Here is a 16,083-nt window from a genome sequence, read left to right as displayed (position 1 = left end):
AAAAAGTTGTATTAAGAATACAGTCATGTATTTTTATGTATAGCTTTGACAACTACTTTGCAAGTGATGGTTTTTAACTTCAAGGTATTTAAAAATAAAATTAATATGTTAAATAATTATTTTTTTTAATTAAAATAATCTGATTTATTTTTTATAATTAATATATAGAATGACTACTTGATGTGAAAAATTTAAAGAATTAGTGTTGGTAACATGTGATGTCCAATAAGCTAAGTGATCAATAGTTGATATATATAAAAATTTCATTTGATAAATGTAAGAACTCTTTAATAATAGAATTTGTAACTTTATAAAAAGATAATATAAAAATATTATAAAAAAAGATACTCTAAAAATAATATATGCAGTAAAGAATTAGAAAGTTGGGAACTTTTAACTTAAAAAATTTATCATTTATAAAGATAAAAAATTAAAATATAATTTAATTTTTATGATATTTTAAATTATATTTTATTTAAAATAATATATATTAAATTAATATAAAATATTAAAAAATCTACGTGAGATCTTAAAAAATCTTTAGCAAGGGCTGGCCCTGGCCCATTAAAAATAAAAAATGAATACAAATCCAATAATATCAAACTTGAGGCACTCTCTCCGGCTTAAGCTCACAAGGTGCTAGGCATGCAACACTCACGTTGAGTGCACAGTCTGCATGGGCACTCGAGCCACTTGCTCGAGTTCATGCTTCATGGGGAGCTGAGCCCGGGCAGTTGCATAAACCTATACTTTTTAGGTGTTGGGATTGGGTTGTCAGCCTGTTTTTATTGGATCTATTATATTTAAAGCTTGGCATACAAAGACTGAGTTTTGAATCTACTGTGGTAGAATTTTTTAGATCAATTTTGATGGTTTTTTAGATATATCAGAAAGCAACACATCGATCACAAGCTCTGTGGGTTGGTACTAGTTCGACCGCGGTTGAAGATGGGAATTTACATACTGAAGCAATTCTTCCTGCTTCACCTGGAACCAGAAAGGGAAAAAAAATTGCCAACAAGAAATCTTCACATTGAAGCTTATATGGAATAGAAATTTCAAGCGTATATGCTGGATGCAGCCACAACAGTCAAAGCAATTCCTCCTGCGCACCTAAATATGTATTTCATTATTTAACACCAAGAAAGTCATTTTAAGTTGAGCCCAGATTTATTTTTTTTTTATGTTAGGTTTGGGCTACCATGCCCGAGTTTATTTTTTAAACTCCATTATATTTTGGGTTTGAAATACTAATCATGAGCCTAATAAATATTTTATTAGATTTTATTTTAAAGTTTTGATTCATTTTATTTAGATAATGTTGAGCCTTGATCGTAAGCTGTGTGGGCTGGATTGGAATTTGTTCGACCATGGTTGAAGTTGATAGGAATTTTCAAACACTAGCCCGGCTCGAGCCCATGCATTGCTTCTCGGTAAAGGCAGACAGACGCTGGAATTTTTCTCCCCCCCTCCTTGTCAATAACATCCATATGCATGCAAGTGAGGGCAGCTATAATGTTAAAAGCCGAATTACCCATAACCAAAGCCTACCCTTCTCCCTCCTCCCACTGCATGGCAAAAAAAAAAAAAGCACAGATAATAGAGTGTAACCTTCACACAACAACTTATGCACAAATAACTAGTTTCGGTAACCACGCATCGAATTAAAATTTGAACTACCACATTCCATAAAAGAATTTCACTAAATTTGTGTCTCATGTAGCTACTACATATATTTTTCTTCTTCTTCTTCTTCTTTTCATTGTTGATTTAAATGATAAATGAGTTTGTTCTCTAGGTTATTATTTTAGACTGAATTTGATAAAGAAAACAGGAATTTTTTTTACACAGGTATCATATTAATAGTTTTTGCAAAAATTATTTGAATTGATACAAATGGTTTGTTTTTGTGTTTTAAAAATATTTTTAAAAAAAGTAAAAAAATTTGGTTTGTTTTAAATTAATATTCTTTTAATGTTTTTAAATTATTTTGATATATTGATATTAAAAATATTTTTTAAAAAAATAAAAATATTATTTTAATGTAAATTTAAATAAAAAATATTTTAAAAAACAAATAAATTTAGAATAAAAATCTTTCTCGGTTTTCTCCCCAAACTGTACTAGAAAGCAGGACATATTGGAAGCTAACCCAATGCCACCAGAGCCTAAATGGGAAGCCCAGGAGAAATTCTCTTGATTCAATTCGGAAAGGCTCACCAATGTCTGGACTCTGTACCAACCATCCTGTCATCACTGCTTACCAATCTGGGCGTTGACTCTACAGCTCTTCTGGCGCATTTTTGTGCATCTACTCTTCCATCTCCTATTTATGAAGGCCGGGCCTGACTGGATTGGTTGGCATCGCGTCCCTCCACGTGCATCTACCACAACGGCGAGGCTACCTGTCCTCTTCAACACCCACCAGCTAATAATTATTAAAATCAATTGACTCTAATTAGCCCCCTGTACATCTCCAAATTCACGAACTTACCTCACCCACCAACTCCCTATAAAACTACTCGTTTGAAAACTATCAGACACAACTGACGCAAAAAACAAAAACAATGTCTCCTGCAGTGCCTCTCTCCGAAATTCAAGTCGAGAATGTCACGTTCCCGCCGGCGGTGAAACCTCCGGCTTCAAATAACACTCTCTTCCTTGGTGGTGCAGGTGCTTGACTAATCCACAAACCCGTTGCTTATGCTAATCAATATCATGTAATCAGTACAGAGGGTTTTTTTTTTTAATCTATTATTAACAACTTGGTTTCGTTTTTTCTATTGCTTTGTGCTAACGTGAGCAGGGGTGAGAGGATTAGAGATTGAAGGCAAGTTCATAAAGTTCACGGCTATAGGAGTGTACTTGGAGGATAACTCCTTGCAGTCACTTGCTGCTAAATGGAAGGGCAAGAGTGCCCAGGAGTTGACGGATTCCGTCGAGTTCTTTAGAGATATTGTTAGAGGTATGTACTTATGCTCTGTCTTAGACGGGATTTCGGCTAAATCTTCGGTTACTTTGTTACAACATGGCAATTTTGATCAGTCAGGCATCTTTGGGAGTGTCCTTGGGATGTTCTTAAAGTATTTTTTTTTAAATATATATTAAAATATTATTTAAAAAAATTAATTTCTTTTACATCAGACATTAAAACTATTAAAAATATAAAATAAATTAATTAAAAACTCAAAAAGTTTTTAAAAATGCAAGTGAACCACAATGCAGTGCCAACCGATACCTTAACATTGCGTTTGACTAATGAATTTGCAACGGTTATTGCTTCCGTAATGAGTATAGTTACTGAAACAGAGATATTTAGTCTGGGTTTCTGGGGCGTGCTTGGGACCTCAATTTTTTTTTTTTTTATATATCTTTATATCAATTTAATATATGATATTAAAAATAATTTTTAAAAAATAAAAAATATTATTTTAATATATTTTTAAATAAAAATTACTTTAACTGCAACGAGATTTCAGCTATTTATTACAAAATTAAAAAAAAATGATAATGATATTTATTTTTTTATTAAAATTATTTTGTTAGATAAAATGATACCACATGATTGATGGTTTAATGTATTCTATTTTTACTTTTATATGTAATAAAATTCATGATTCGTGAATTTAAAACATTTTCATCTAACAAATGACATATCATTTAATAAAAAAATACTTTTGCAAAAAAATTTAAATATCCCTGACGTTGGCCTAATTTAAAATAATAAAAACGTCAGGAATCTCCTTTTCCCCTCCTGATGCCCGACCAGCTAGGTCCATCTATTATGTTTTAACTAGCAATTACGTCTAGCTAATAATTCATTTATCTTGCCTGCAAATAGTTATCGACGTGTGTGGATCAAATACAGAATTTAAGGGCAATTATCAAAGCTTTGCATCAAATAATTTCATGTTTGGGTTACTACTATGATTGGATTTTTACTTCGTGCATTAACATAGTGAAAAGGTAAATAAAAATTACACTGCTATATCTGTTAGTAATTTTAATTCAAATTTAAATTACTGTGAAAACGAGGAGTTTCATTGAAATCTCTAAATATGGAAAATGTTTAGAGATTTTGCAATTATGCATGACCACGAGTATTGGATCTTTCTTGGTCTGAGTTTCTAGTCAATTCATAGCATTGCTGATTTTGCATTTTATCTAAAAATCTAAGTGGTTTTCCTTATACTATATTCAAGGTCCCTTTGAGAAATTCATGCGGGTGACGATGATATTGCCATTAACGGGCCTCCAATTTTCGGAGAAGGTTGCGGAGAATTGTGTTAACATTTGGAAATCTTTGGGAATTTACACTGATGCGGAAGCCAAAGCCATTGAGAAATTTCAACAGGTCTTCAAGGAAGAAACCTTCCCCCCTGGCTCATCTATTCTTTTCACACTATCAACCCATGGATCATTAGCTGTAAGTGTATCATGCTAATTTTTATCATAGCGTAGTGGATACTCGCACGTGTTTACTGGAAAGCTCTTTAATGAAACTCGCTCCTAACTGATGTTTCGTTTTACTCACCCTCTAATTACAGATTAGCTTCTCAAAAGATGGGTCTGTACCAGAAACCGAGAATGCAGTGATCGAGAATAAACTACTTTCAGAGGCTGTGCTAGAGTCAATGATTGGCAAGCACGGTGTGTCTCCTGCAGCAAAACAAAGTTTGGCTACAACATTATCAGAATTGCTGAAAGAAAGTAATGAAAATGGGAACTGAGGCATAACTGTTTTTAGCAAAACCTGGTTACTGTCATAAATAAAGGTTGATTGCCGATGAGCTTGAAGCTCAACCGGCATTCATGCTCGTTTTTCGTTTTTTATGAGATTTAAGGCTCAAGCTTTTCCATTGTAACAAAAATGCATTGTAACGTTTCGCGGCATCTGTAATTTCCTTCCATCTTTTCCAAGGTGGTGTGATTTTTCTTTGTTATATCTGTCTGTTAAGTAGCTGTTTGGTCGGACAAAAACTTGCCTACTCATCTCCTTGGATGTATACTCGTTGATGAAATATTATTGACATATGAGAATATCCAAAGGTCTTAATTAGTTCTAAATCTGAAAAACCAAGAATTGTTTGTAGATTACAAAGTTTAGCTAGAAGTTATTTAACACCACGTCTCCCTGTTAACTCCCACCATATTGGCAAAGAACAAAAACTCTGCATCTGTGTATCATTACCCTCTTCTATGCTCATGGGTAAAATTTTGTGGATTCTTTTGGTTTTCATGGTCCTTCAATTGCAGGCTGCTGCTTCTCAGGGTAACTTCCTCTGCTATAATTTCTTAAGAAAAAACCTTCAATCTATTTTTTTCTTACATAATTAGTATTTGATTGACTCAGAATTCGTTTACATCAACCATCTCGTATTATTTTGTGCTTTAAATTAAAATAAAGTTCATGAACGGACAGATTAGCTGTATATGCCATGAAACTTTAGTTTTAATCGATTATCAGATTCCCTGGACTATGTTGGCTGGTGGATCGACTGTGGCAGTGAAGTAACCCGAGTTGGTCCTAACATGACCATGTGGGACACGGATGAAGACTTCACTCGATCAGGCATCAACAAACTTGTCCTCGATCTGCAGCCACTTGACGAGATGAACACTCTCCGAGTCTTCCCTGACCAGACGGACCAGAATTGTTATACATTTCCCACGGCCATGTTTCCGCACAAAACTCTGCGATACGTGATCCGAGCCGGGTTCTACTATGGCAACTATGATGGACTCTCAAATCCTCCAACATTTGAACTTCACCTGAACGGCGGAAAATGGGCTACGGTTAATACAGCTTTAAGAAATGGGCCCGTTTATCACGAGATTGTGTACAGTTTACAGAAATCAGCGATTCTTACGGTGTGCTTGGTGCAAACAAGAGATGGAGAGGTCCCTTTTATCTCTACCTTGGAGTTTATGCCACTGCCAGATGTTCTGTACCCACATTTGGATCCTGATATCTCGTTCACTCTTCTCTGGAGAGCCAACTTGGGTGGTGGCGAAGTCAGGTATGTAGTTTTCTTGCTTTTTATTTTTCTGTTATTGGTGCAAAGGGACAAATAATTAAAGCAGAGCTAGGGCCTCGATAAGGTAGTTTTCTTGCTATTATCAGCCTATTCGGGCCATAGTTTTGAAATATAGTCTCAGTTGATTGGTGGGTTGGTTTGAAATCTAATAAATTTAGGGTTAAAATCAGGACAGTTTAAAAAAATTAAAAAAGAAAATTAGATTGATGTAAAAAATATGATCAAACACGATCAGAAATCTGATTATAACTTATTAGTTTTTTTAACTAAAATAATATTATTTTAATAAAAAAATTAAAATTAATCTAATTAAAATTTAAAACTTGAATCTTGAACCAGGTTGGGTTTAAAAAATCTAATTATGTCATTGAAAATAAAAATTTATTAAAAAAAATCTATTAAAAAAAAATCAAAGAAGTCTACAACTGACTTGACAAAATTATTGACACTAACCGAGACCAGAACAAGATTATAGAGCTTCGAGTAAAACTTCAATAGTTTATTACTACGTACAAACATGTGTAATCGCTTTTCCATATAACAAATCATTAACAATGGGTGTATATTTTTGATTCACAATACTAGTGGAAGTTGGACCTCATACACAAGAGCATCGATCATTCTCATTCTTAATATCCCGATTAATTGCAAGGTGCTTTTAAAGCAAGAAGGTTTATAGTTATAAAACCTACCCTGGTGGATCCGAGATTCAATTGACCTGCTTTTGACCTGTGTTGAGTTTTCAAAAAATCAATTAGGAATCAATTCAGTTTGGTTTTGTATATACAATCAAAACTCGATTTAAATTTTAATTTTTTAAAACGATACCACTTTAATTTTTTCCTGGACAATTGAAATAAATTGAAACAAATTGAAACGAGTTAACTTCGGCTCGTCTAACCCGTAAGCTGTATCTATGTATATATTCCTTGCATTTTCTCTGTGAACCTGCATTCCTTTTATATTCTTTGTCTATTGATGTCAATTATATTGGAATTTGGATAACACTTTAATAAAAAAATTGAAATAAAATGATTTTAATTTAAAAAATTAAGTTATCAGAGAGAATTTAAAGATATTATTTAAAAACAAATATTGTTTGCGTGGAACGCAGGTACGCGGGCCTTATCACAGATGAATTCTACAACAGAATATGGACACGTGGAGTCACTCCGTCAAACTGTATTCAAGTCACTACGCTGCCAGATTCTAACATTCTCGGCGTAGAAAATGACCCTCCTGTTCCGGTGTTGCGAGAGTCCATCGTATCCAATACTTCTGATCCAATTACCTTGACCGTTGATCTTCCAACGGCGACCCCACAATCTGCTCATTTTGCGTTTTACTTTACGGAATTGGCAAGCAGGCCCTTATTAAATGACACGAGGATCATTGATATTAACATCGACGGTCAGATGATGCAGGCAGTGGAAGCAGAGATGAACAAATGCAAGGTGGTCACATTATATCCTGCGATTGTTTCCGGCCCCACGATCAATATCACACTAGCTGCCAATGAGTCGTCTACCTTGCCACCGATGATCACTGCCGTTGAAGTGTTCACCAAGAATGATCTTGCGCCAGTTGAAGGAAAAGATAATAGCACTAATGAACAGAAGCATTTGTCTTTATCACACTTCCTTTCGATTAGTGTCTTCTGCTTAGTTGTCTCCTTTATGGCATGAGAGAGACAGGAGTGATGTGATCTGATTTTGAAAGGTTGCAAGGCCTTTATTTTAGATTCATTCGTTTCAGTACAGAACACACGAATTTTTTTTTTAAAATAGAGTAATTGCAGTTTTTTTTAATAAAAAAATTTGAATCATAAAAATGAAAACAAGAATTTCCCAGTCAAGTATAATATTAGGATTGTATCTAGTTAGTGTTATGGATTTGATTTTTTTTATGAATTAAATATAAAAACTCTTTTTTTAGTCGATAATATAACTTTTTAAATGATATTTTAAATTTAAATAAAATATTAAAGTAGTTATTATAAGTTGTGGTTTTGATTTTCTATGGCAATTGCTGTAATCTTGATGTTTTTTTAAAAAAAAGAAAATTCATATTCATTCTCAATAAATATGAAGAAAAATCAAAGCTAAATCCAATTATAATTTTAAATTTAAATTTAAATGATATTTTATTTTAAGAACACCTTTTTAAATTCATATTCATTCTCAATTATATTTATTTTTAAATTTAAATGATTTTTTTAAGAACACCTTTTTTTTATTTTTCCACGAAAAAAAACTAAAAAATGAATTAAAGATGAAGAAAATGATTTTTCTATTAGTAAACACACCCTCGATTTCTGCTAAATCCAATTATAGTTTTTTCCGTGTTATAATTCTAGATCTTGACTAGAAGTGTCATATAGCCACATATATATGCTCTCTGTTTTTCTTGCCTAAATTTTGATTTAATACGAGAGGATTGCTTCGGTAGCCAACAAAAATCTATCATTTTCCTGGAAATATTTTCCTTCTAAATGCACTAGATCGGCATGAGAGGTGTATTTTTTAATTATAATTTTAATTAATATGTAAATATTTTTTTAAAAAAAACTAACAGATAGTTTAAAGTCCACTGGACTTCTCCATCAGAAAAAAAAATAAAAAAATATATATATATATATATAAGATTTAACTCCGAGCTGAGAACTGATACCTCGAGAACAAAATTTCTCTCGAATCCAAAATAAATTCCGAAGTGCAGGCTGGATTAGTAGCACGTGTTGTATGAACAAGAAGGCTATCAACTCCAAAGTGTGTTGTATTAATAAGCAAGCAATAAGTTCAAATCATATAAAATACAATATTGGAAGCGACTAATTGCGAATTCTATCGTTTGATAAAAGATGGCTCGCTTCCCGAACACAAAATTTTTTATGACAAGACCTGAAAAACAAAATGCTTGATACTCGACATCCAGCTCACTTGACTTTATTAAAGTAAAAGCAGATCTTGATATGATTACCAAACCAACGGTGGATAATCCAGTGGTGGATACTTCATCCCATGCACCCTGTTTGCTTCTGATTTCCGCCATCAGCGCATGGTGCTGGCTGTTGCAGAGAACGCGTTTACACGTCTTGTAACGACAAAGAAGGGGGCAAGAACATAATGTAAAGTCTCGATTGATTTTATATATATATAAAAAATCCTTGATTGATTGTATTCTCTCCGCCAGCCTTTTTCACGAAGCTTCTCCCTCTTCCTCACTCTTCCATTAATTAATTAATTGAAGTGCGCAATTTTTATTTTTATTTGAAAAATAACACAGCTCCGGAAGAGTGGTGTGGATTGAAAAAATATTTAGAAAAAAATATTAATTCAAACACGAATGTTTTTAGTTGTGTTTAAATATTATTTTTGTGTATGATTGTTATTGCTAGTAGCTGTTGTGTATTCATGTTTTAGGATGTATTTTTTTTATAAATTAACTAACTCAAATAAGAGTTAACTTGAAATTTCATGAAAATCTAACGATCAAGAAAAAAAATAAAAATTAAATGATATGATATAATAGAAAAGAGAAATGAGAGAGGTAAAAACATTGATTAATAGGAATATATCAAAAATTAATTTTTAATATATTTAATATTGTTAAAAAGATTTTGATAAGATAATTGAAACAATACCTTAAAAAACCACTGGATGGATTCGTAACTGATTTGAAGTTTTGTCATGGTTGATTATAAACTCATTTGATGATTTTTCAATGTGTTATTGTAATTATTTTATTGAATTTTTTTTAATAATATCAAGTACATAAAAACAGAGCTTTTATGTATTCTTGATAACTTGTTTTTTCTTTAATATCACATCACCTTATCTCCTCTCTATTTCATGTTAAATCTCATTTATTGAGTAACTAATCTTTATAAATTTTGGAATTAACTTTTACATAAATATTATTTTTGTATATAATCATTATATATTTGCTAATTAATTTGCTAATCAATGTGTTTAAATATTATTTTTGTATATAATCATTATTACTGGTAGTTGTTGTTTGGCCATGTTTTCATATGCATGTTTTTTGTAAATTAATTGACCTAAACAAAAGCTAACTCAAATTTCATGAAGATCTAATGAGATTTAAAATCTAGTGATAAAGGAAGAAAGATAAGATAAATTGATATGGCAGGAAAAAAGAAACGAGAGAAGAAAGAAATAAATAAATAACAAGCTACGGCGACATGTCAAGATTCTGTTTTTATTAAACATAATATTATTAAAAAGATTTTGATGGGATAATTATAACAATACATTGAAAAACCACTGGACGAGATTGTGATCAGTTCAAAGTTTTATTCATTGTTAATTATGAACTTGTTTTATGATTTCTTAGTGTGTTGTTATAATCTTAATATTCTTTTGACGACATCAAATATATGAAAACAAAACCGTGATATATTCTTAATAGCTCATTTTTTTTACTTGTTTCCTTCTTATACCACACCATCTTATTTTCTTTTTATTTCATACTGAATTTTATTGACAGAGCAATTGATATTTATAAAATTTGAGATTAACTTCTATAATTGTTAATTAATTTGTACGACAAATGATTTTTCAAGTAACTGCTATAACAAAAAAACAGTCGTGTTCAAATGTTATGTTTAATAGCAGCTATATTAAGATTAAAAAAAGAAAAAAAAAGAAAAAAAGATTATACTACTTTTTAAACCCGCGTTAGTTTTTAAATTTTAACATTAAATCGTTCGAGAATGATAAAAGACCCCAAGAAACAAAACCAGGGCCTGCTCATGCTCAGTCTTCACCTAGGACTAACCAATACACATGTCAATCCACGAGAAATATTAACATACCATTACTTTCTTTTGACATGCTTGAACTGCAAAACACAATTGTGGCAAACTCAAACCTTAAAAACCGATCATCCTAGGTACAACACATCGGTAAGAAAATTGTTTTGAAATTGATTGAAGCCGTGGACAAAGAAAAGGACCACGATAGAAAATGGGGTTTCACATTTTCCTGGAAAAAAACATTACTCTCCTCTTAAAGATCCCAGGTTTTTTTTTTTTTTTCCCAGCCGTTTCACACACCAGAACTAAACTTCTTTCTCCCAAGTTCTTAGCCATCACACAAATTATTCATATTCGGATTAGTCTTTTTAATTGAATTGTTTCCAACTTTTCATCAAATTCGAATCCAAAACAATAATAATATAAATAAACTCACCTATCACCTAGTACTATTAAAATCTTAATTGCTGTCTAATTACCGAAAAATGTTATTCCACAAAGACAGGGCAAGAATCCGAAACCATCGTGCTAACATCGGATAATGGTATTCTCATACCATACTAATGTTTCAGTGAGTATGCATGGTTTAAGTACAGCAATAGCAAGCCCAGAGTTGGAATCACAGTCTAATCTAACGTGCAAATCCTCCGCACTGTCTCTGTCACTCAAGAAATATGTGATACATGTACACTATCAGAACCTAAAAGTACAATTACCTTTTATCCACTCACTCGGAGAAGCGCAACCACCACCAACATTAGCTGTCTTCCTCATTTCTCCTTTTATATATCTTGTCTACTCCTCTCACCCACTCTGACCCTCTCACCCACTCTATCATCTTTTCTTTGAGTTCTTTTTTCCTTCTTTTCCTCTTAGTTCTATGAATTTGTCAAAACGAACGTTTGCTAAATGAAAAAACAAACATTTCTTTTTGGATTGCTGTCAAATTAGTTAAATGATGCCGGACTGCAACGTGTTGCTGCATAACATGCCACCTTTGTTTACAAGTTGAGGAAGCCAATTACATGACTGGGGATTTTCGTAGCTTTTCAAGTATCTGGTTTGGTGTTTGTTATATACAGTGAACTTGAAGGTGACCAATTTTTCCACTCTGTTCCAGTCTTGATTTTTTCTTTCTTTTTTATCATCCGGGGCTTGTTGATATTTTAAGGAGGTAATTATCCAGGTATCAACCAACATCACTGTCACACTTTTCTCCCTGTAATCGTCCGAGGTTTGTCACTACTGTTTTCAATTCTTTCACGATCAGCATTAAAGTGTCAGCTTTGGTTGTGATATTGGAATCTTTTCTTTTCTTTCCCATTCCTGTTTCTATAATAGTCTCAGTTCTGCCATTTTTGTTATTTTCATCTCAGCTCTGACTATTCTTTTGTTACCAATCCAGCTTCAAAAGTTCTATTGAGTTTGTTAATCTGATTTTTTCTCCAAGTTCTTATCTTTCTCCGTGGTTCTTAATCATGGCGACTATCTACAGTTGTGAATTGCTCATCTTGATTGGTTCAATTCTGTGTCTAGCATGTGTTTCATTAGAATATGTTCCCGAAGATAACTATTTGATAGATTGTGGATCCTCTACAAATAGTTCAGTAGGGGATCGTGTATTTGTAGCTGATCAATCCTATTCCGATGTCCTTTCAACCCCACACAGTATTTCTGCCACCTCTTCAACATATGATTCTGCTCTTTATCAAACTGCAAAAATATTCAATGAGAGCTCTCATTACACCTTTCCAATCAAGAAACCCGGGCGACACTGGATCCGCCTCCATTTCTTTCCCTTTGTGTATAGAAACTACAATTTGAGCACGGCAAAGTTCTCCGTGTCTGCTCAAAATTTCACACTTATTAGAGAATATCGGTTAGAGTCTCCTCCCATTGTTAAGGAATACTCTGTCAATGTAACGTCTGGCAGTCTCGTTCTCACCTTTACTCCCTCTGTCAATTCATTTGCCTTTATTAATGCATTAGAAGTTTTTTCACTCCCTGACGAGCTGATTCCTGCGGGTGCTAGGACCATTAGTAGTCTCCAGGGTAACTACAAAAATATGTGGAAGCAAGCATTAGAGACAGTCGAGAGGGTTAATATGGGCAACCAAATCGTGTTTCCCCACAATGACACCTTGTGGCGACTTTGGGTTTCTGATAATGAATATCTGATACATAATAATCTAGTAACGTTGGTGTCTAATGTCACAGCGGTCAATTTCACTGGAGGAGGGCCGACTGAGAATATTGCTCCCTCTTTGGTCTATGGGACTGCTACTAGATTGAACTCAGACTCTGATCCTAATATCAATGCCAATGTGACATGGCTTTTTGATGTTGATCCTGGTTTTGAGTATCTGGTTCGGTTTCACTTTTGTGATATATTAAGCAATCCTCATCCCAGGCTGTACTTCAATGTGTATATTGGTTCTTGGCTAGTTTATCAAAATCTTGATCTTCTCAAACTCAGATTCTCCTTGGGTGCTCCGTATTTTATGGACGTCATCACCAGAGCAAGTGACACTCGACTGTTAAATGTAAGTGTTGGCCCTTCTAATGTAGGTATCCCTTACCCAAATGCCATTCTTAATGGGCTGGAGATCATGAAAATAAGCAATTCCGAGGATAGCCTCGATGTCTTTGACTCTATATCCTCAAGAAGTTCGAAGGTGAAAGTCATTATTGTTGTAGGCTTGACCGTCGGGTTGTTTATCGTTGTTGTTTTGGCTTTTGTTCTGTTTCTGCTGTGTCGAAGAAGGAAATTAGACCACGCTGACCCCTTGAAAGCAGAAGGCCATTTTCCCACGAGTGGAGGAGGTAACAATCGATACTTCAACGGTGCTAACATCTTTTCCACCTCAAAATTCGGGTACCGCTTCCCTTTCATGGTTATCCAAGAAGCTACAGATAACTTCACTGAGAGTTTGGTTCTTGGGGTTGGTGGTTTTGGAAAGGTTTACAGAGGAGTTCTGAGAGATGAGACAATGGTGGCAGTGAAGAGGGGAACTTCACAATCACAAGGCATTGCAGAATTCCGGACTGAGATTGAAATGTTATCTCAGTTCCGGCACCGGCATCTGGTCTCTTTGATTGGATACTGTGATGAAAGGGATGAGATGATCATAATATATGAGTTCATGCAAAATGGGACTCTGAAGGACCATCTGTATGGCTCAAATCATCCCAGCCTAAGCTGGAGACAGCGGCTTGAGATATGCATTGGAGCAGCTAAAGGACTTCACTATCTCCATACTGGCTCCACAAGGGCTATCATTCACCGCGACGTCAAGTCTGCAAACATACTACTAGATGAGAATTTCATGGCCAAGGTTGCTGATTTTGGGCTTTCTAAGACTGGTCCTGAAATAGATCAGTCGCATGTTAGCACAGCAGTCAAGGGAAGCTTCGGATATCTCGATCCAGAGTACTTGATAAGGCAGCAACTGACGGAGAAATCAGATGTTTACTCATTTGGAGTCGTCATGTTCGAAGTTGTTTGTGGGAGACCTGTTATCGATCCATCAGTTTCAAGAGAAAGGGTTAACTTAGTTGACTGGGCATTGAAGTCTACAAGGGGAGGAAAATTGGAGGAAATTGTAGACCCTCGTCTTGAAGGTCAAATTAAGCCAGACTCATTGAAGAAGTTTGTTGAGATAGCTGAGAAGTGCTTGGCAGAGTGTGGTGCTGATAGACCTTCAATGGGAGATGTCTTGTGGAATCTGGAGTGTTCTCTCCAACTCCAGGGTAATGAAGAGAGATCAAGCAACAATTATCAGATTTCGACACAATTTAATTGTGGAAATAACTTTGAGACCAGAGTATCGGCTAGAGAATACAGCTTGGGAGGTGTAGATGACCTTGATGGTGTTTCAATGAGTAAAGTCTTTGCCCAAATGGTTAGAGAGGAAATGAGGTAGACTGCAGGGAAGCCATGGACTCAAACCTATAGAAAAAAAAGATCCATTTATTGCAGAAAGTCAGGTTTAGAAGAATATACCGTACAGGAAGTGTGGATTAAAACCTGTTGCAAGTAGACTGGTATATTTTGAAAATCAAGTAGCTTGATTTTGTATGTTGTCAAGTGAGTAAATGCATAGCGCATTCCATTAGTCCACCTGTGTCTTTGATTTCATTATTTTCTCTTTCTTGGATGTTGAATGTTCTTCATTGACCCAGGGCTTTCTCTCATGATTTGTAATCTTGTTTTCTACACGAATTTGGTGCTTGATCTCTTACTTCCAGTTTCCACTTCTCACGCAATATATATCATTCTCATCTCTGTTTTGCTTTCTGCTGTGCTTGGTAGTTGATTACCCTCTTATACTTTCAAGCTTGATAGCAAGAAAGAAAAAGAGATGCTCGGGTGCTGAATAGTGGAATCACAGAGCTAAACTAGCCATAACCCAAAAAAAAAAAAAAATTGAATTAAAAAGAAGGACGATGTAGCATACATGAATGACAACTTGGAAGCAAGGAAGGTTGCATGTTTGGCCATGGACTGCGATGGAAGTTTATTGCTGCTTATGAACAGTAATTTTCTCTGCTTACATGAAGGGAAACATCTTCTGTCGCTCAAATTTCTGGAAGAACCTGCTTTAGTTATGCACAACTAACAGGTAGATTGATAGTCGGTCCGCTTAACTTTTACGGGCCAAGCAAACACTGCAAAGAAGAGTTTCAGGATTTATTTTGCTTAGGTGGCAAGGGTCTGAGATGTACCTAATAAGTTTCGAGTTTAAATTAAAATATATTTTTTATAAAAATTTAAAATAATCAAGTTTCGAGTTTAAATTAAAATATATATTTTTATAAAAATTTAAATAATTAAAATTTTACTTATTTATCCAGGTTTATAAAATACACTTTCTAGATAAATAAAGTTTTTTTAAATAAAAAAATATAATTAACAGATCGATTGATAGTCGGTCCACTGAACTTGTACAGGCCAAGCAAACACTGTAGAGAAAAGTTTCAGGATTTATTTTGCGTGTTTTTTTAAAATATTTTTAATTTTAATATATTAATATTAAAATAAATATTAAAAAAATAAATATTATTATTTTAATATATTTATAAATAAAAATTATTTTAAAAAATAATAATAAGGCTATATGCTTCTTAAAGAATGAAATGATTACTTTTGTAAACAATGCAGAAAACGAGTTTCTTTTTTGTTTAAAATGAGTTAAAGTGGTTTTATAAAATATTTTTATATTAAAATAATATTTTTATATTTTTTAAAAATTATTTTTTAAATTAACC

At 33.6% G+C, this 16,083-nt stretch overlaps 3 protein-coding genes across 3 annotated transcripts; all 3 read left to right on the top strand.

Moving 5' to 3' along the window:
• Positions 1-2,533: 2,533 nt before the first annotated feature.
• LOC105127462 (chalcone--flavonone isomerase-like) lies at positions 2,534-5,042 on the top strand. The gene is made up of 4 exons (XM_011028778.1): positions 2,534-2,673; positions 2,807-2,965; positions 4,203-4,426; positions 4,548-5,042. The coding sequence occupies exons 1-4, from the start codon at positions 2,568-2,570 to the stop codon at positions 4,728-4,730; spliced, it is 672 nt and encodes a 223-aa protein (XP_011027080.1). The 5' UTR covers positions 2,534-2,567; the 3' UTR covers positions 4,731-5,042.
• A 93-nt stretch (positions 5,043-5,135) lies between these two features.
• Positions 5,136-7,795, top strand: LOC105127463 (probable LRR receptor-like serine/threonine-protein kinase At1g51810). Its single transcript, XM_011028779.1, has 3 exons — positions 5,136-5,272; positions 5,468-6,020; positions 7,153-7,795. The coding sequence occupies exons 1-3, from the start codon at positions 5,200-5,202 to the stop codon at positions 7,721-7,723; spliced, it is 1,197 nt and encodes a 398-aa protein (XP_011027081.1). The 5' UTR covers positions 5,136-5,199; the 3' UTR covers positions 7,724-7,795.
• Positions 7,796-11,549: 3,754 nt separating this feature from the next.
• Positions 11,550-15,098, top strand: LOC105127464 (probable receptor-like protein kinase At5g59700). Its single transcript, XM_011028780.1, has one exon. The coding sequence runs from the start codon at positions 12,294-12,296 to the stop codon at positions 14,736-14,738; it is 2,445 nt and encodes an 814-aa protein (XP_011027082.1). The 5' UTR covers positions 11,550-12,293; the 3' UTR covers positions 14,739-15,098.
• The last annotated feature ends 985 nt before the right edge of the window (positions 15,099-16,083 follow it).

This window comes from Populus euphratica, unplaced genomic scaffold (assembly GCF_000495115.2).
Source record: "Populus euphratica unplaced genomic scaffold, PopEup_1.0 scaffold13.1, whole genome shotgun sequence".
NCBI classification, from domain to species: domain Eukaryota; kingdom Viridiplantae; phylum Streptophyta; class Magnoliopsida; order Malpighiales; family Salicaceae; genus Populus; species Populus euphratica.
The sequence above is the reverse complement of the archived record's forward strand: the minus strand, read 5'-3'. Positions and strand labels throughout refer to the sequence as shown.